This window comes from Chionomys nivalis, chromosome 7 (genome assembly GCF_950005125.1).
Source record: "Chionomys nivalis chromosome 7, mChiNiv1.1, whole genome shotgun sequence".
NCBI classification, from domain to species: Eukaryota; Metazoa; Chordata; class Mammalia; order Rodentia; family Cricetidae; genus Chionomys; species Chionomys nivalis.
This window is the reverse complement of record NC_080092.1, coordinates 56,544,045-56,564,866: the sequence shown is the minus strand read 5'-3', so window position 1 is coordinate 56,564,866 and position 20,822 is coordinate 56,544,045. Positions and strand designations below refer to the sequence as shown.

At 44.7% G+C, this 20,822-nt stretch overlaps 1 protein-coding gene across 2 annotated transcripts in view; it reads right to left on the bottom strand.

The window, feature by feature from the left end:
- The window catches only part of Ywhae (tyrosine 3-monooxygenase/tryptophan 5-monooxygenase activation protein epsilon), a 34,986-nt gene extending 20,779 nt beyond the window's left edge, over positions 1-14,207 (bottom strand). The window contains exon 1 of one of the 2 annotated variants that reach the window (XM_057774971.1): positions 14,023-14,207. In XM_057774971.1, coding sequence (XP_057630954.1) covers positions 14,023-14,086 — 64 coding nt within the window. In that variant the 5' untranslated portion in view covers positions 14,087-14,207. The remainder of the gene's footprint in view (positions 1-14,022) is intronic. The other variant, XM_057774970.1, reaches the window with a different exon arrangement.
- Positions 14,208-20,822: the final 6,615 nt, after the last annotated feature.

The window sequence follows — 20,822 nt, the reverse complement described above, 5'->3', positions numbered from 1 at the left end:
CTCTGTAGACCAGCCTGGCCTTGAACCGGAGATCTGCCTGCCTCTGCCTCCCCTACTGATTAATTCAAGATGTGAATCTTGAGCATGGGGCACATAACAACAGCAAAATGAACCAAAATTATTGGTTCTCTTGTTGGAACAGTTTCCAACATATATGCCAGGCAAATCACAACCATCTATAACCTCTAACACCAGCTCTGAGGAGATTCAACACCTCTGCCCTCTCCACAAAAAAACTGCATTTACACGTACATATCCACACATATACATTTTAAATAAAATAAACTTTTTAAAGACCCTGAGCTAAACCCCAGGCTTAAGAAAGAGAGTTGAGGGCTAAAGAAATGGCTCAACAACTAAGAACTAAGAACAGTTAATGCTCTGGTAAAGGACCCAAGTACAATTCCCAGTACACACACACACACATACAGGTAACAACTGCTCCTAACTCCAGTCCCAAGGGATCTGGCACCCTCTTTTAGTGTCCAAGGGCACCAGGCACATAAATGCATGCAAGCAAAACATCTATATTAACACGCAATTTTTTTTTTTTTCTGAGACAGGGTTTCTCTGTGGCTTTGGAGCCTGTCCTAGAACTAGCTCTTGTAGACCAGGCTGGTCTCGAACTCAGAGATTCACCTGCCTCTGCCTCCCAAGTGCTGGGATTAAAGGTGTGCGCCACCACCGCCCGGCTACACACACACTTTTAAGACAGAGTCTCTCTACATAGCCCTGGCTGTCCTGGAACCCATAGATATACCTCCTTCTGCCTCTGCTGGGACCAAATGCATATGCCACCCCCCATGGCTAGTTAACTTTTTTTTTTAAGAAAGAGACCTAAATTGCTTCATTTCATGCCCCTTGGTATATCTCCTTAACAGCCCAATAAACTTAATCCTCTCAACTGTAGTCTACCTAGATTAACAATTTTTAGCCTTACCAAAAAAAAAAAAAAAAAAAAAAATACAAAATACCTAAAGGATACAAATATCCATTATCAAACTGACAAGTTCCCCCAAGGTCTAATTCTGTAATTCCTAATAAAACTGAAGGTCATGCCAAACTTGACAGCTTTTAGTTTTATTATAAACTATTCTGTTTAAACTTGCTCAAAATCTGTCATGTCATCCATCACTCTTAAAAAGTTATATTCGCATTACTGGGCATGGTGGTGCATGCCTTTAATTCCAGCACTGAGCAGGTAGAGGCAAATCTCTGAATTCAATGCCAGTCTGGTCTAAAGAGAGAGATCCAGGACAGCCAAGGCTACACAGAGAAACCGTTTCTCAAAACAAAACAACATCGAAAAGCTATGACTAACACATGGAAGAACATGCTTTTGATCCTAGCACTCAAAAGAGACAGGAGGATCTGTGAGTTAGAGGCCAGCATAGACTGCTCTACATAGTGAGTTCCAGGACAAGTAGAGCTTCATAGTGAGACCCTGGCTCAAAACAAAATGAAACGAAACAAACAGCTGCACTCATGTGAATATCCTTCCAAATCATTTAAAAGTATTACAGAAGCCAGTCACAGCAGTATATCCCTGAAATCCCAGCACTAGGAAGGCTGTCAGTGTGAGGCTAGTCTAGAATAGAGGAAAATTCAGTCTCAAATGCTGGGCGGTGGTGGCACACCACCTTTAATCCCAGCACTTGGGTGTCAGAGGCAGGAGGATCTCTAAAATTCAAGGCCAGTCTGGTTGAGACAGAGAAACCCTATATTGGAAAAACAGAACCCCCCCCCCCAATTGATTTCTGCTCTTACGGAAGATCAAGTTTAGTCGCTAACTCCCACTGGGCGGCTCAACCACCTTGTAACTCCAGTTTCAAGGGATCTAACACTCTCTTCTGAACCCCATGGGCACTGGCAAATAAGTGGTGCAAATAAACTCCAGAAGGCACAGATATACAAACCTTTAAAAACAAGACAAGAGCCAGGCGGTGGTGGCGCACGCCTTTAATCCCAGCACTCGGGAGGCAGAGGCAGGTGGATCTCTGAGAGTTCGAGCCAGCCTGGTCTACAAGAGCTAGTGCCAGGACAGGCTCCAAAACCACAGAGAAACCCTGCCTCGAAAAACTAAAAAGACAAGAGAAAACAACAAAAAAGGTCAGATGTATTCGCATGGGACGTGGAAGATGACACCAAAAGTCAGTCATCCTTGGTTAAGCATACAACAAATTCAAGGCCAACCTGAAACTGTCAAAACATAAAGTCAGGACAGAAAGATGAACCAACTGACAAACTCAGGCCAAAGCATAAAAAGAATGTCCACAAGTGTATAGCAAGGGTACTACTGAGCATGGACTTTTTTTATTTGCTAATCTTTCCTGAACTGCTAGCAGATACTCTCAAATAGCTGCCAAATATTTCCTCATCTATATACTAAGTTATACAAAAGTAAAATAAACTACCAGTAACGACCAACAATTCTCCTAGCTTAAATAAGGAAAGAAAATTATGTAAGGTGTGATACAGAAGGATAAAATGTAAGACAGAACAGGCTAAGAAAAATGTTTGCAGCATTCTAAAACAAAGGTAGGACAGGGTCATCAAGAAAAAAGCACCACAGCTGGGTGATGGCGGCACATGCTTTTAAACCCAGCACTCTCAGGAGGCAGAGCCAGTCTGATCTACAGAGCTAGTTCCAGGACAGAAACCCTCTTGAAACCCACCCCACCACCCTCCCTCAAAAAGAAAAAATAGAAAAAAAGTAACACTGGGCAGTGGTAGAGTACATCTTTAATCCCAGTACTTGGGAGGCAGAGCCAGAACAGAGAAACCCAATCTTGAAAAAACAAAACCAAAAAAATAAAGAAGGAAGGGAAGGAGGGAGGGAAGGAAGAGAGAGAAAAGCAACACAGCCGAGTGATGGCATACGCCTTTAGTTCCAGCAATCAGGAAGCAGAGGCAGGCAAATTTCTGAATTTGAGGTCAGCCTCTAGGCTATGTATTTATTGTTTGAGATAGAATCTTACCTAATTCAGGCTAGCCTTGAATTCTGCTATACAGTAGAAGCTGGCCTCTTTTGCCTTCACCTACAAAATATTGGGATTATAGGCACGCATAAATGACAACCTTTTGTTTCTTTAGAATTATTTTATGTAGGGGGCTGGAGAGATGGCTCAGAGGTCCTGAGTTCAATTCCCAGCAACCACATGGTGGCTCACAACCATCTGTAATGAGATCTGGTACCTTCCTCTGGCGTGTGGGCATACAGGGAGGCAGAATGTTGTATACATAATAAATAAATCTTTAAAAAAAAAAGAATTATTTTATGTATATGAGTGTTATGTTTGCATATTATGTCTGTACACCACGTGCATGCCTGGTGCCCAAGAGGGCACAGGATCCCCTGGAACTGAAGTTATACATGGTTGTGAGCCTCTATGTAAGTGCTGGAAATCAATCCTGGGTCTTCCATAAGGACAGCAGCAAGTGCTCTTAACTGCTAAGTCACCTTTCCAGCCCATTTGTTTATTTTTAGAGTCAAGATAGCCTGGAATTCTCTATGCAGCCAAAGATGATACTGTTTCCTGACCTTCTGCCTCCACCTCCTGAGTAAAGTCACTAGTCTTTTATAAAGCTTTAGTTCAGCTAACTCTGATGCATACCTACAATCAGCACTAGTCAGACAGAGTATCAGTAGTACCAGTTCAAAGTCAACCCGGGCCACACAGTAAGATCTGTGTCAACCCCATAGATAAAAAAATTATGATATTTACACAAAACTTAGTCCAGGTACATCGTAGAATACATTGGCACCTGTGAAGTTCCAGTTACTGTGGAGGCTAAGACAACTTGAGCCCCACCATCCCACAAATCAGGCCTAAGCAACATAGTGAGATCTCATTTCATTCAAAACACAGAAGGGGGGGGCTGGAGAGATGGCTCAGAGGTTAAGAGCACTGGCTGTTCTTTCAGAGGTTCTGAGTTCAATTCCCAGCAACCACATGGTGGCTCACAACCATCTGTACTGAGATCTGGCGCCCTCCTCTGACGTGCGGGCATACATCGAGGCAGAATGTTGTATACATAATAAATAATTCTAAAAAAAAAAAAAAAAAAAAAAAAAAAAAAAAAAAAACACAGAAGGGGCCCAATGAGACAGCCTGATGACCTAAGTTTGATTTCCACAACCTATGAGAAGGAAAGAACAAACTTCCAAGTTATCCTGACTTCCACATGTACACCATCATTATTGTTCGTACACGTACATGCATCATAACACTCACAGTCTAAAAAGATGTTTTATTTTTAAAATTATTTTTATGTACATGGGTGTTCTTCCTCCATGTATGTCTGTATCACATGCATACAGTGCCCTTAGAGGCCAGAGAAGCGATCAGATTCCCTGGGTCTGGAGTTAAGACAGTTGTGAGCCACCGTGTGGGTGCTGGGAATAGAATACAAATCCTCTGAAAGAGCCAAAAGACCTCAAACCATTAGGCAGACTCTCCAACCCCCCCCCCCCCCGGAGGGGGGATAACATTAAGAGGCCAGAAAGCCTGAGAACATAGCTAACTCAGTGGAAAGCATCTGCCTAGTGACCTTCTTAGAAGACCCTAGGTTCAATGCCCAGTACAATAAAATCTGCAAATTCCAGTTAGAAAGGGCTGAGTCAGGACCACATGAGGCCAAGAATTCAGCCTGGGCAACAATGAGATTCCTCCCAAAACTGAAAGGGTCAATGGTAGATTACTTGTTTAACTAGTATGTGCAAGGTCCTATGTGCAACTCCCAGCACAATAAATGGTTTGCAATCCCAGAAACAGAAATGGAAAGACTAGAGGATTTCTGGAGCTTGCCATAGCTTACTTTTTAAGTTCTAGGCTAATAAGACCCTATCTCAAAGGGTGAGAAGGTACGTGAGGAATGACAGCTGAGGTGGTCCTCTGGTGAACACATTGGTGAAAAATAATATTCCAGTCTATAAACTCACTGAACAAAATTTCTTTTAGAACAGCAATTCCTCAGGCCTGCAATATCAGTTCTCAGGAAGTGAGGCAAACGTAAGGGGATCAAGTTTGAGGCCAGCCTATACAACCTACTAAGAGAGGGGCAGGGGTGGTGGCGGTGAAGGAAAGGAGAAGGGAGGAGGGAAAGGCAAGCAGACAGAGGCAATTCATCAGTATATATGCAAGAACAGGTCCTGAGACTAAGGAAAGGCTCCCTCACTCCTATTTAATGACTGCCCCACTTTCCACTAGCTCCTGTTGCCTCACCAATAGAAAGCAGACTCAACCAACACACTCATTCATACAAAAGCAACAAGACTCAGTGAAATTAAGCCAAAAAGCTGTTCAAAGCAACTTAATGTACTTGCTGTGTGTGTATTTACTAATGTGCAGTTACATACAAGTACATGTGAAGACCTTGAGCCACTCTCAGATGTCATTACTTGGAAACCATACATCTACCTCTACCTTGGTTTTTTTTTTGTTGTTGTTGTTTTCCTTTTTATTTTTTGGTGGTGGGGGAAGGGGGGCTCAAGTCATGATTTTTCTGTGTAGCTCTGGCTGTCCTGGAACTCACTCTGTACTCCAGATTAGCCTGAACTCAGTGATCCACCACCAGGCTCCACTAGGGTTCAACAATTAGGCTTTGGTGAACTGTCAGGAAACCCCAGGGATTCACCAGTCTCCACCTCCCCAGAGAGGAGATTACAGCATACTGGAATGACAAGCATGCAACAGTGCTATAACCAGATGCTGGAGCTTAATTTAAGCTCAGTGTCTGTGACTGCATGTAAAGCACTTGATAGACTGAGCTATCTTCCCAGGCCCCCAAAGCAATTTCCACGTTATAAAATTAGGAACTAAGAATAGTGCTTCAATGAGAGGATCAGTCTAGACACTGAAGGCCCTCTAAGCTGAGAAACAAATTCATGGTTAGCCTGAGTGAGACCAGTCTTGAACAGAGAAGTGGGGAGGGAGGGAAAGGAGAAACTTTACTTTTATGAATATTTGTTCCTGGGTGTATATGTATGTGCACCCAGTGCATGAAGGTGACTGCAGAGACCAAAAGAGGACGTCAGAATCCATAAACTGAAGTCACAGGTGGCTGGCTGAGTTGCTATGTGGGTGCTGGGAACCAAGCCTGAACTCTCTGCAAGAGCAACAAGCATTCTTAACTGCTGAGCCATGTCTCCAGCCCCCTCACTCAAATATTTATCTGAAAAATGAGAGGCACCTGCTTTGCAGGGCTGTTTATCTTTCTTGAAGCAGGATTTCACTATGCAACCTCAGCACACCTAGAACTTGTTATTTAAGATCCCCCAATCTTTGCTTCCGAAGTGTTTGGATTAAAGCCCAGCTGGACTGTTTGGATCCATGACAGAATAGCCTAAGAGTAGTAAAGCCAGGAGGTGGTGGTGCACGCCTCACCTTTAATCCCAGCACTGGAAGAGGTAGGGGCAGGGATTGTCTGTGAGTTCAAGGTCAGCCTGGCCTACAGAGAGAAACCATATCAGAAAAAGAAAAAAGAAAAAGAAAGTACTAACCTGTCTTACTTTGGGTTCCTATTGCTGTGAAGACACATAACCACAGCAACACCCAAGTTTTATAAAAAGGCAAACATTGATGGGGGCTGGTTTATAATTTCAGAGGTTTAGTCTATTATCGTCATGGTATGAAGTGGCAGCATGCAGGTAGTAGACAGTGCTGGAGGAGCTGTGGGTTTTACATCTTGATAGGCAGGCAGCAGAACTCTATGTCCCACACAGGGCACAGCTTGAACATGAGACACATCTCCACAATGACATACATCCTCCAATAAGGCCATACTTCCTAATAGTGCCATTCCCTTTGGACATACCTATTCAAACCGCCATACAGCTCAAGGCAGACAAACTAAAACCAGCATATTTGCCTCTAACACTACAATAGGACTGAATAGCTGGTATGTCTACTGTCAGCAACTACAATTTCCTTGACTTCCCATTCCCACTTTGGAGAATGAGACAACTGTAAATGTTTTTTTCTTTTGATCATTTTATTTTCTACCAAACACAAAATTTGAAGGAAACCAAAGTTCTCAGAACTCAAGATTTATAGTATCTGTGGTAGAGGAAAAAGTTTAGGAAATCTTTTTTTTTGATGATTTTCTTTTATTTTTTTATATGCACTAGGGTTTTGCTTACATGTATGTCTGTGTGATGGTGTCAGATCCCCTAAAACTGAAAAAAAGCTGTGAGCTGCCATGTGGATGCTGAGAATTGAACCACAGTCCTCTAGAACAGCCAGCGCTCTTAACCTCTAAGCCACCTCTCTAGCCCTGGGAAATTTTCATTTAAATGAGAAAACTAGTTAGTCAGGCATGGTGGCATATGACTAGAAACAAAACCCATGTCTCAAAATAAAAATGGTGGCGCACAGGAGAGGCAGGTAGATCTCTGTGAACTAAAGGCTAGCCTGGGTCTACAACATGGCAAGTACCAGGCCACCCAGGTCTTAAAAAATTAGTTGGGCATGGTGGAACACAAGTGTAATATTCCACTACTTCAGCAGGGGTGACAGATGATTGTCAGAAGTTCAAAGTGAGCCAGATTCACAAAGCAAATTGCAGGTCAACCAAGGATAGAAAGACCCTGTCATCACCAAAAATAAAATAAAAATAGAGACTGGGAAGAAAGCTTAGTCCATCAAGAGCCTGCATACAAGCATGAGAACTCAAGTTCTATCTCCAAAATTTACGTTAAAAAACAACAACAACAAAAAAAAAACCTAGCATGAAATAGTACTTAACTGTAGCAAACTAGTCACAGAAGAAACATTGTAGTACTGTTACTTGCTACCTCCTGGTGAATTCTACTTTACATTCTATCAGATTCTATTATATCTGGGCTATTTGGAATACGAATTATATACCACATTACCCCTCCAAAAATGGTCCACATTTGTTATCTAAGGACATTCACATGGAGAAATGAAAAAAGGAAAAATATTTTAGAGGTGCTCTGTATAAATATGTGTAGCATTAGCTACAGTAAAGAGACACTGACATATCAGGGGATTTAGTTTTGTTTTTTGTTTGTTTTCTTTTTGGTTTTGAGACAGGGCTTCTCTGTGTGGCTTTGTTTCCTGCCTTGGAACTAGCTCTTACAGACCAGGCTGACCTCAAACTCAAGAGATCCTCCTGCCCCTGCCTTCCGAGTGCCTGCACTAGGGATTAAAGGCATGTGCCACCACCTACCGGCTTTTTGTTTAGTTTTTAAGATTTTAAAGGATGTATGGAGAGAGGGGTTTCGCTGTGAGCACACCAAGAAGGTCAAAAACCTTCTTATATTAAGTACTGGTTGGCCTGGAACTCACTATGAAATCAGGCTGGCCTCTAGCAAGGTGCCTCTTGCTTCTACCTCAAAAGTGCTGGAATTAAAGGCAGAAGACATGTGCCACTAGTTTTTTGTTTTGTTTTGTTTTTGCTTTTGAAGACAGGGTTTCTCTTTAGCTCTGGTGGTCCTGGAACTCACTCTGCAGACCAGGCTGGCCACGAATTCAGAAATCCACCTGCCTTTGCCCTCCTAAATGCTGGGATTAAAGGCGTGCGCCACCACTGCCTGGCTCAACCAGGGTTTTCAAGAAAGACTGGAACCTTGGTTGGTACAGCCTACCCCTAGTGGCTCAGGAATTTGAGAAGACAAGTCTGAGCCTAGGCTGGGGGAATAAAAGCAGAAGCACTGCCGGGCGGTGGTGGCGCACGCCTTTAATCCCAGCACTTGGGAGGCAGAGGCAGGTGGATCTCTGTGAGTTCGAGACCAGCCTGGTCTACAGAGCTAGTTCCAAGACAGGCTCCAAAACCACAAAGAAACCCTGTCTCGAAAAACAAAAAAAAAAAAAAAAAAAAAGCAGAAGCACTTAGCATACCACATAGAAATGTTAAAATACTACCTAGACCTGGGAAGTAGTTCAGTAGAACACTTGTCTATCATGTGCATGGCCCTGGGCTCCCAGGACCAGGGAATAGTAAATAACCTATTCTCTTGACCAAGACAGCAAATTATCAAAGGTCTGTTTTCATGTGCTTCTGCTTTTATTCCCCCAGCCAGCAAATTAACCCAGCGCTTTGCTTGTGTTTAGCAGGCATTCAATCACTGAGTCAACATACTCAAGCCCTGTTTCTACTTTAAGACCAGGTCTGACTTAATTGCTAAGATTTACATCCTCCTGCCTCAGCACCCCACTGGGATTAGTCATGAGCCCCACCACAGCCCTGCTTCAGAACTTTTTTAATGAAAGAAGAGGATGAAGAGTTGGCTCAGTGGTTAATAACACTTATTCTTGCAGAGGATCTAGGCTTGACTCCCAGCACACACATGGCAGCTCACAACCACTTGTAAGTACAATTCCAGGGGATTCAATGTCCTCTTCTGACTTCTGCAGGAACCAGGCACGCATGTGGTACAAAGAAGGCAACACAGAAAATCAAAGCAGCTCTTTAAGTGAAAAGAGGGCCTGTGAGACAGCTCAGACACCTGCCATCGAGCTTGACCACCTGAGTTCAACCTCCAGGACCTACGTAGTGGAAACAACAGTTTTCCATTAGTTGTCCTTTGATCTCCATACATGTGCCACAGTACATGCCAACTCATACATAACACATACAATACAAAGCTGGGCATAGTTGTGAAAGCCTTCAATCAAGGACTCAAAAGACAAATGCAGCCAGATCTCTATGAGTTCAAGGACAGCCTAGTCTACAGAGTGAGTTCCAGGACAATCGGAGCTACATAGTGAGACCCTGTCTGGAAAAAAACAAAACAAAAACCACACAAAATTTAAAATGAACAGAAAGCTTAGAGAACATCCACAGTAGTAAGAAATCATTCAAATAACAATGATTCATCAACTCGTGGTATCCCCAAGTTGTGTAAGACAAAGAACATGCACAATACTATACAAAAATCTGAAGTGAGCTGGGCAGTGGTGGCACACGCCTTTAATCCCAGCACTCGGGAGGCAGAGGCAGGTGGATCTCTGTGAGTTTGAGGCCAGCCTGGTCTACAAGAGCTAGTTCCAGGACAGGAACCAAAAGCTACGGAGAAACCCTGTCTCGAAAAATCCAAAAAAAAACAAAAACAAATGAGGCTTTAGGAGTTGGGCAGTGGTGGCGCATGCCTTTAATCCCAGCACTAGGGAGGGAGAGACAGGCGGATCTCTGTGAGTTCGAGCTCAGCCTAGTCTACAAGAGCTAGTTCTACAAGGGCTGTTACTCTGTCTCGAAAAACAAAAAGAAAGAAATGAGGCTTTGGTGTTTGAGACAGTTCAGATCTCAAAACAGATGTATTTCTGGTATTTCAGCATTCAGAATGACCCAAAGTGGCCATGAGGGGGGGCGCGCACAAACCACGCTCCACAGAGCCAATTAATTTCTTCTTTTTCAAAAGGTACAGACTCACCAGACAATGGTGGCACACGCCTTTAATTCTAACACTTAGGAGGCAGAGGCAGGCAGATCTCAGTGAGTTTGAGGTCAACCTGGTCTACAAAATGAGTTCCAGGATAGCCAGGACTGTTACACAGAGAAACTGTCTCGAAAACCAACCCCTCCCAATGCACACACACAAGCATCTCAATGTAACTCTGGCTGGCCAAGAACACTGAGATCTGCCTACATCTGCCTCCTCAGTGCTGGAACTGAAAGTAGGTGCCACTCCACTTGGCTAATTTCTCTTTTTCAGACAGGATTTCATAGTTCAGGCTAGCCTGGAACTTGAGAGCCTCTTCCCTATTTCTAAGTCTAGTTTAAAGGGATGTGCCACCATACTAAGCCCCACTGAGGGATCCAAGCAGGATGAAGATTAGAAAATGGCAAAAAAAAAAAAAAAAAAAAAGCACTACCACACAAGGCAAATATAATAGAGCACTCCTCAGCACTCGTGAGGCAGAGGCAGGAGAGTCTCTGTGAGTTCAAAGCCAGCCTGGTCTATACAGTGAATTGTAGGACAGTCAGGACTCTTTAGAGACTCTGGGGGAAAAAAAGAGAAGAGAGATTGAGAGATTAAACGTTATTAGAGTGAACAGACCACGTCTCAAGCTTTGATATTTCCTACATGGACCCCTAAAAGATTCTGTTCTTGAAACAAGCTTCTCACCCTCTTCCAAGGCCATTAAATATCTACATAAATTGATTTCAATTCCCTACAGGGAGAGTGAAAGATACTTTAGGCACTAGATTTTAGGGCAGTAATAAGAAGGAAGGCCAGTTAAAGGCCCATCGTTTCCATCTAAGTACCCAGAATTCAGGATTCCAATGCATTCTCACTACACCCGGTGTCTGACTGAGTGGTCACTTCTCTAGAACCACTTCTGCTACACAAACAAAGCTGAATCACTGCAGTCAGTATACGAGTTTCCTTTGACTGCCTTCCCTCCTCCTCTCCCTCTCTACTGGATCCCTTCCTCATGCCAAATCACAAGAGTGCTTCCTACTTTATTCCCTTCCCTCCTTTAGAGTCTAAAAGGAGATGTAATAAACAGTCACTTAAGTGGCTTGTCTACACTCCTATGTTCAATAATCAACAAGATCAGGCTTTGGTCAAAAGTCTTCAGCACTCAAATATCAAGTATGACTTAAAATTAACTTGTCATTTATTTGGAAGCTTCCAAATCCTTTCTAAAAATGTCTTTTAGAACAAACCAAAAAGCTTCACCCATACCTCCTTTTTTGGGGGGGAGGGAGGTGTTATCACATTCACACAAAGCCTAAATCCCCACAAACAAATGTAATTTCATGTTTCCTCTCAAGGACACTAGATTAAGGGACACTTCTCTGGGGAGGTGAGGAGAAACCTCCAGAACCAGCAAACTATCCTGTGTGTAGACACTAAAATGAAGGCTGACCTTGAGCTGCGTTTGTACTCTCCCCATCCCACCTCCTCCCATTCTCAACAGGAGCCTAGAGCAGTACAAACAGCAACTTAGATCTGTAAGACAAAATTTAGTTCAGTAGCTTTCCTAAACTGGCGGTTTGGGGGTCTTCCGTTCTACTTTCCAAACACTGGAACAGTGATCTCCAACAAGACTAGTTCAAAAGCTGTGACAGGACCAAAGGGGCACTCTAGGAGAAGGGTCTGACGTAAATTTTGGAAAACAAGTGGCTTAAGTAATTTGGAAAAAAATCTGAGGGACAACAGCACTTGGTTCCAATCATGTCTCATCCCACCTTAGCTCCCAAACATTAGAATCACAAGAACCTGCTTGCCTTAGTGCACATGCCCTTAATCCCAGCACTCGGGAGGCAGACTGGTGAGTTCGAAGCGAACCTAGTCTACATACTGAGTGAGGTTTCCAGACAGCGACACAGTGAGACCCTACCTCAAAAATAAATAAGTAAATAAATCACAGGAACCGTATATGTTATTTGTCACTTTTAAAATATTAGTTTGAAGCCGGGTGGTGGTGGCACACGCCTTTAATCCCAGCACTCGGGAGGCAGAGGCAGGCGGATTTCTGTGAGTTCGAGACCAGCCTGGTCTACAAGAGCTAGTTCCAGGACAGGCTCCAAAACCACAGAAAAACCCTGTCTCAAAAAACAAAAAAAAAAAAAAAAATAAAATATTAGTTTGATGGATATTGCCTAACTCAAGTATTTAGAAACAAAATTATGGGAAGAAAGGCATAAAAATATATAAACTGCCTACAACTGACTAAACACAATGGATATTTCGATGAAATACAAAAAAAAAATCAAATTAGCACGAGCTAAGGATATAGGTTAGTGACAAAGAGCACGTACAAGGGTTTGGGTTCCAGTACCTGAGGGTGAGGAGGTGTACATAAAACCATTTGCTTAAAATGGATAAGAGAGATTGTATCGAAATACTTGAGCACTTGCTTTGCAGGCATGCCACCGGGTTCGAATCCCAGCCTTGCAACAATGAAGTCATAAAACAAAAAAAAAAAAAAGGGACGATCTCCTAATTCAAAATTCCCAAGCCTCAACCGAGTGCTCAAAATAAGATCCCCAAGCCAAGCAACACGCATTTTATTTGGATTAACTATTTTTCAACAGGTCTTGCCATGTGTCATAATGCTGAGTGTGAATGGTAAAGTCATCTCTACAAACGGGTAGACTGAGGCACGGGTACAGTAAAGGGCACTCAGTAAGTACTAAAGAGTCCTAGCAAGCTCAGTCTCCTGTAGTCTAGTCTTCCCATTAGAACTCGATGCTACTGAAGGTTGAAAATAAAAAAATAAAATAAAACAAACAAATAAACAAAAAAACCGCAGGAACTTTGGGGTATCCTGGGTGAGAACAAAACGTTGCATGAGTGAGGTCCTACACCTCCCCGGAAGGAGGCGAGGCAGAAAAGCCCCAAAGCCCTCAACTCCGAGGTGCGCCGGCCTACGGGAAGAAATCCAATCGCAGCATCTCCGCCTGCCTCCACCCAAGGATGATCCGCAGTGATTTCCACACACTCCGCCCTCACCAAAGACGACTCCCCACCACCGGCCCAAAGAAGCTGTCCGCTCCCGAGGCTTCTCCTTTGTGAGGCTCCGCGGCCGCCGCCCCACACTGGGCCTCCGGGGAAAAGCCACCGCCCCCACCCGCCATATTTCCCTGAAAGGCGCCCGCGCTACAGCTCCTTTGATTCCGCCCTCTCCCGAGCGGCCGGTGCTGCTTCTCACATCACCCCACCCGATTGTCCTCCACATCCAGCCGCGGTCCTCAAAGCTCCCGTGGGGATTTCGCGCCGGGACAAGGCACCCGCCATCTCCTCCCCCCCCCCCGCCCGGGGACTCGCCCTCCCCCTTCAGCCGCCATTTTACAACCAACTCCTCCACCCTCCACCCCGGCCTGCTGGCTGGCGAGCGTCTGCAAGCTAAGGACACCGGAGGGGTCAAATCCCTGCGCCCGGAGACTCCCACCGCCCCGGGGGCCCGCAGGCCATTTCCTGCTTCCCGACCCACGTCCCGAGCCAGGCTCGGAGACGATGCCGCCATTTTGTCTCCGGTTCCCGGCCTCTGTGGGCGGCGGCGGAGGGTCCGAGACTTCCAGCCCCCCGACACCCCCCCAACTCACCGTCGTATCGCTCGGCCTGCTCTGCCAGCTTCGCCTGGTACACCAGATCCTCCCGATCATCCATAGCGGCAGCGGCTCCGGCAGGGTCTGCGCGACGGATGGAAGCGGATAGCGTCTCCGACTCTCAGCTTCTCGCTCCGCGTCCGAGCAGTAAAAATGGCGGCGCCTCAATCCGGGACTTCCGCCTGCGCACGCGGACAACTGCTCAGCTCTATGGCAACCGCTCCCTGGCAACTGGCGCGGCGGGGCGGGTCCGGGAGTTCGGCGCCAGAAAAGGCTGGAATCAGCACGGCTGACGCCCCTCCTCCGTCGGCTCAGCGGGCGGCCCAGCAGCAAGGCGGGAACTGCGACTGAGAAGAAGAACGGCCCGGGACAGCCCGAGAGGCTGGAGGCAAGGTCGGCCGAGACTAGGCTAGGAGCCTGCTCGGTGACTCTGAGCGAGACACTTCATGGGTTCTTGCAACCTCAGGCCACTCACTGTGCACGCTTGCACGTTTTTCTCATCCGTACGCCTCTTTCAGGTCCTTTTAACCTCTATGTAAAGAATTGGCAGGTGAACAAGGGAGGGCTCCAGTTTTCACGCATCAGCTTTTCTCTTGCTCACACACTAAGTTTTTCTTCTCCCCCTGAGCCGTATTTTATCACTTTGGTCCATCATAGATAGGATTTTGTTAAAAGTTCCTGGTTTTAGCTGGGTGGTGGTGGCACACTCCTTTAATACCAGCCCTTGGAAGGCATTGGATTTCTTTTTTTTGTTGTTTTGTTTTGTTTTGTTTTTCGAGACAGGGTTTCTCTGTGGTTTTGGAGCCTGTCCTGGAACTAGCTCTTGTAGACCAGGCTGGACTTGAACTCACAGAGATTCGCCTGCCTCTGCCTCCCAAGTGCTGGGATTAAAGGCGTGCGCCACCAACGCCCGGCAGGCATTGGATTTCTATAAGTACTCGAGACCAGCCTGGTCTACACAGTTCCAGGACAGCCAAGGCTACCCAGAGAAACCCTGCCTCTTAAAAAACAAAACAAAAGGTCCCTGGTTTTGTCTTACGGGTACATGCCTTTAATCTTAGCATTACCGGATCACTGAGTTTGCGAGCAGCCTGATCTACAAAACGAATTTCAGGTTAGCCAGGGCTACACTGTGAGACTCCCCCATCTCAAAAGGAAAAAGGTTTCTCTGGGAGTTCGAGGCCAGCCTGGGCTACAAAGGGAGTTCCAGGACAGGCTCCAAAGCTACAGAGAAACCCTGTCTCGAAAAACCAAAAAAAAAAAAAAAAAAAAAAAAAGGAAAAAGGTTGTGTGTGTGTGTGTGTGAAAGAGATGGGAGTGTTTTTCCTAGGTATGCGTGGTACATATCCCTGCCTCCCCACCTGTACTATAGTGGCAGAGGCTGAAGCAGGTTGGATTAAGTATCAGGCACTTGAAGCCAAACCAGGCTACATAGGGAAACCCTGACTCAAGGGGAAAGGGGAAAAAGAAACTGGCATGCCTAGTTTGGAGTGCAAGGTGCACTAGAGGGGGAGTAAGGGAAAACTGACATTAAATATCTAGAAGTAAATAATCCTCAATGGCAATGGCCGTCATATTCTGCTTCCCAGTGGATTCTTTTTTTTTTTTTTTACTTTTTTTTTTTTTTTTTTTTTTTGGTTTTTCGAGACAGGGTTTCTCTGTGGTTGTGGAGCCTGTCCTGGAACTAGCTCTTGTAGACCAGGATGGTCTCGAACTCACAGAGATCCGCCTGCCTCTGCCTCCCAAGTGCTGGGATTAAAGGCGTGCGCCACCACCGCCCGGCCAGTGGATTCTCAATACCTTAATATCTGTCGCTGAGCCATGGAGGAAAAGGACCTCAAAATAAGTATAAAATATAAAGGTTGGGACTGGTGATATGGCTCAGAGGTTAAGAGCACTGACTATTCTTCCAGAGGTTCTGAGTTCAAGTCCCAGCAACAACATGGTGGCTCACAGCCATCTATAATGAGATCTGGTGCCCTCTCCTGGCCTGCAGGCATATATGCAGATATAAAACTGTATACATAATAAATAAACCTTTAAAAAAAAGAAATACAAAGGTTGGAATTGACTGGACAGTGGTGGTGCACCCCTTTAATCCCAGCACTCTGGAGGCAGAGGCAGGAGGATCTCTCTGAATTCTCACACAGCCTAGTCTACAAAGCGAGTTCCAGGCAGGCAGATCTGTTAAACAGAGCAACCCTGTCTTGAAGAGGAAAAAAAAAAAAAGATTGTAATCAAATCATGATAGACCTGAGGTCACGAGCCAAGAGGTATGTATTTTAGTCTGTGAACAGAAGGGAAATATTATCCGGTTGTGGTAGTGCACGCCGGTAGGATTTGCTGAAGGAGGCAGAGGCAGGAGGATCATGAGTTCGAGGCCAGCCTGGGCTACACATGTAAAAAATAAAAAAAGAAGGGAAATATTATTTTGTTGTTGTTCAAGTGCTGGGAACTGACCCCCAGTGCCTCCAGCATGTACTTTACCACTGAGTTGCAGTCCTGTTCAGGTGAGTTCTATTTTACTGATTTCAAGTGGAAGGTGACATCATCATGATTAGACTTAGGAAGAGTATTGCATATTTGCAGAAATGGTGATGCACACCTATAATTCCAGCACTGTAGAAACAGGCAGAAGGACTGTGACAAGTTCTAGGCCAGCCTGGACTATAATAATGCCCTACCTCAAAACACTCAGAGAAAAAGAAAACATTTCAGTAAAACAAAGCAGTAATGAACAAGAATGGTAAATTTTATCATATTACAAAATATAAGCAAAAGGTACTCAATAGCCGGGCGGTGGTGGCGCACGCCTTTAATCCCAGCACTTGGGAGGCAGAGGCAGGTGGATCTCTGTGAGTTCGAGACCAGCCTGGTCTACAAGAGCTAGTTCCAGGACAGGCTCCAAAACCACAGAGAAACCCTGTCTCGAAAAACCAAAAAAAAAAAAAAAAAAAAAAAAAGGTACTCAATAATAGCCTCTGGATAAAGAGGAAAGGACAGACGGGAATAGCATCACAGAAAAGCCACAAGACTTTGTAGGTGACCTGTTGCTCTGGGACAATGGTCTTGTATCCTATAAAGATTTGTCACTTGTATTGGTTTAATAAAATGCAGATTGGCCAGTAGCCAGGCAAGAAGTATAGGCAGGGCCACCAGACAGGAGAATTCTGGGAAGAGGAAAGGCTGAGTCTGCAGTCATCACCCAGAGACAGAGGAAGCAAGATGAGAATGGCTCACTGATAAAAGGTACCAAGCCATGTGGCTAAAACAGACAAGAATTATGGGTTAATGCAAGATGTGTTAGTTAATAAGAAGCCTGAGCTACTAGGCCAACCAATTTATAACTAATGTAAGCCTCAGTGTGTTTCTTTGGGACTGAACGGCTGAGGGACTGAGTAGAATAGAAACTTCTGTCAACAACCAACTATGGAAATAATGCAAAAATTGACTTTCCATCTTTCCATCCTGTCACAGAAAAGAAGAACAGTACCAATAACAAAAAAAGTAGAGGGGCTGGAGGGATGGCTCAGTGGTTAAGAGCATTGCCTGATCTTCCAAAGGTCCTGAGTTCAATTCCCAGCAACCACATGGTGGCTCACAACCATCTGTAAAGAGGTCTGGCACCCTCTTCTGGCCGTCAGGCATACAGACAGAATATTGTATACATAATAATAAATATTTTTTAAAAAAGTAGAAATACAGAGCTGAATATGGTAACTCACACTTAGAATCCCTGCCCTGAGAAACTGAGGCAGGAGGGTTGCCATGACCTTGAAGCCAGTCTTGGTTACATAGTTCCAATACCAGGCCAGCTTGGGCAAGAAAGTAACACTGTCTAAAAAGCAAACAAGCAGGCTACAGGTGTGGCACACGCCTCTAATCCCAGCACTAGGAAGGCAGAGGCAGGTGGATCTCTGAGTTCCAAACCAGCCTGGTCTACAGAGCAAGTTCCAGAACAGCCAGGGCTTCATAGTGAAACCCTGTCTCAAAAAAATACAAATAAAGCCGGGCGGTGGTGGCGCACGCCTTTAATCCCAGCACTCGGGAGGCAGAGGCAGGCGGATCTCTGTGAGTTCGAGACCAGCCTGGTCTACAAGAGCTAGTTCCAGGACAGGCTCCAAAACCACAGAGAAACCCTGTCTCGAAAAACCAAAAAAAAAAAAAAAAAAAAATACAAATAGGGCTGGAGAGGTGGCTCAGTGGTTAAGAGCACTGCCTGCTCTTCCAAAGGTCCTGAGTTCAATTCCCAGCAACCATCTGCAAAGAGGTCTGGCGCCCTCTTCTGGCCTTCAGGCATACAGACAGAATATTGTATACATAATAAATAAATAAATATTAAAAAAAAAAAAACAACACAGAGAAACCCTGTCTTGAAAAACCAAAAAAAAAGAAAAAAAAAAGGGCCGGGCGGTGGTGGCGCACGCCTTTAATCCCAGCACTTGGGAGGCAGAGGCAGGCGGATCTTTGTGAGTTCGAGACCAGCCTGGTCTACAAGAGCTAGTTCCAGGACAGGCTCCAAAACCACAGAGAAACCCTGTCTCGAAAAACAAAAAACAAAAAAAAACAAAACAAACAAAAAAAAAAGATATTTAAGTGTATTATATCACTTAGGCAACTGTGTTTCACTTAATGTAGATTTATTTATTGAAACTATGTATATAGTGGTTTTGCCTGTAAGTAGGTGTGCATCATGTATGTCTAGGGCCCTTGGAGACCAGAAAGGAGCTTCCTTGGATCCTGTGGTAACAGATGGTTGGGAGACACCATATGTGTGCTGCGAACTGAACCCAGGTTCCCTGCAGGAGCAACCAGTGCTCTTAATTGCTGCGCATCTCTCCAACCCCTGTAAATAGTCTGCAAAAGTTGGAAAAATCAAGCTCTACAAAATGTAATTTTAAACTATTCCAATAAAGCTGGAGGGAGACAGGGAGTTTGACAAAAACAGGTAAACACTCCCTGAGTTACATGAAACTGTCTCAAAACAGAAAGGGCAAGGAGGGGCGTGACAGGCAGACTGCACCCCAAGAGGCTTTCCACATGCCCGTAATCACAGCCCTTCGGGAAGCTGGGGATCACTTGAGTGCAGAGTTCCAGGCCAGCCTACAAAACACAGACCTTTCCTCAAAAAGAAGAGCAGTGAGGCTCTAAAGAAGGGACCAACAGGATGGCTCAGTGGGTAAAGACCTTTGGGCCAAGAGGACCAGAATTCAATTCTCAGATTTCACAGGGTATCATTAGATAATGAATAATAAACAATTTATTCACCACTAGGTGAATAAAATCCAACAAAGATAGTTGGAGGCCAGTTTGGTCTACATGGGGAAAACGTGTGTGTGTGTTGTGACTGGGTCTTACTATGTAGCTCTGAATGTTCTGTAGTTCACAATGTGGACCAGGCTGACCTCAGACTGAGAGATGGCCCCTGCCTCTGCCTCCTGAGTGCTGGGACTGATTGTGTGGGCCACCATGTCCAGCTGTGAAAACAAATCTTTTTATTTTAAAGGTCTATTTTATTAATTTCTTTTGAGATAGGGTCTCACTATATAATGCTGGCTAGTCTGAACTCAATTTGCTGACCAGATTGACCTTGAATGCACAGAGATCTGGCTGTCCCTGCTTCCTGATTAGAGATTTGTGCCAAACTTCTTTCTTTCTTTGTTTTTTTGTTTTGTTTTGTTTTGTATTGTTTTGTTTTTGAGCAGGATTTCTCTGTGTAGCTTTGGAACCTGTCCTGGAACTTGCTCTGTAGACTAGGCTGGCTTCAAACTCACAGACATCTGCCTGCCTCTACCTCTCAAGTGCTGGGATTAAAGGTAGTCACCATCACCGTCCAGGACAAACTTTATTTAAACAACTAAGCCAAGTATGGTGCCACAAGTATGTACTCCCAACATTCAGGAAGCTGAGGCAGAATGATGTACAGTTTGAAGCCAGTTTGTATTAATCCTGAAAAGGCCCCCATACATATTTCTTTTTTTTTTTTTTGTTTTTTTTTGTTTTTTTTTTTGTTTTTTCGAGACAGGGTTTCTCTGTGGCTTTGGAGCCTGTCCTGGAACTAGCTCTTGTAGACCAGGCTGGTCTCGAACTCACAGAGATCCGCCTGCCTCTGCCTCCCGAGTGCTGGGATTAAAGGCGTGCGCCACCACCGCCCGGCCCATACATATTTCTTTTACTGGTTGTTTGTTTTGGTTTTTTGAGATATATATTTCTTTTTAAAAATAGAGTGGGGGGGGGCTGGAGAGATGGCTCAGTGGTTAAGAGCATTGCCTGCTCTTCCAAAGGTCCTGAGTTCAATTCCCGGCAACCACATGGTGGCTCACAACCATCTGTAATGAGGTCTGGTGCCCTCTTCTGACCTGCAGACATACACACAGACAGAATATTGTATACATAATAAATAAATAAATATTTTTTTTAAAAAAATAGAGTGGAGGACTGGAGAGATGGCTCAGAGGTTAAGAGCACTGGCTACTCTTCCAGAGGTTCTCAGTTCAATTCCCAGCAACTACATGGTGGCTCACAACCATCTGTAATGAGATCTGGTGCTCTCTTCTGGCCTGCAGGTATACATTCAGGCAGAATATTGCATACATAATAAACAAACAAACAAACAAATAAATAAATAAATAAATAAATGCACAGTGTCACTTTTTAAAAAATAGAGTTTGGAGCCAGGTGGTGGTGGTGCTCGCTTGTAATCCCAGCACTTGGGGCAGACTAGGTGGATCTCTGTGAGTTCAAGGTCAGCCTCTTCTACAGAGTGAGTTCCAGGACAGCCAGAGCTACACAGGGAA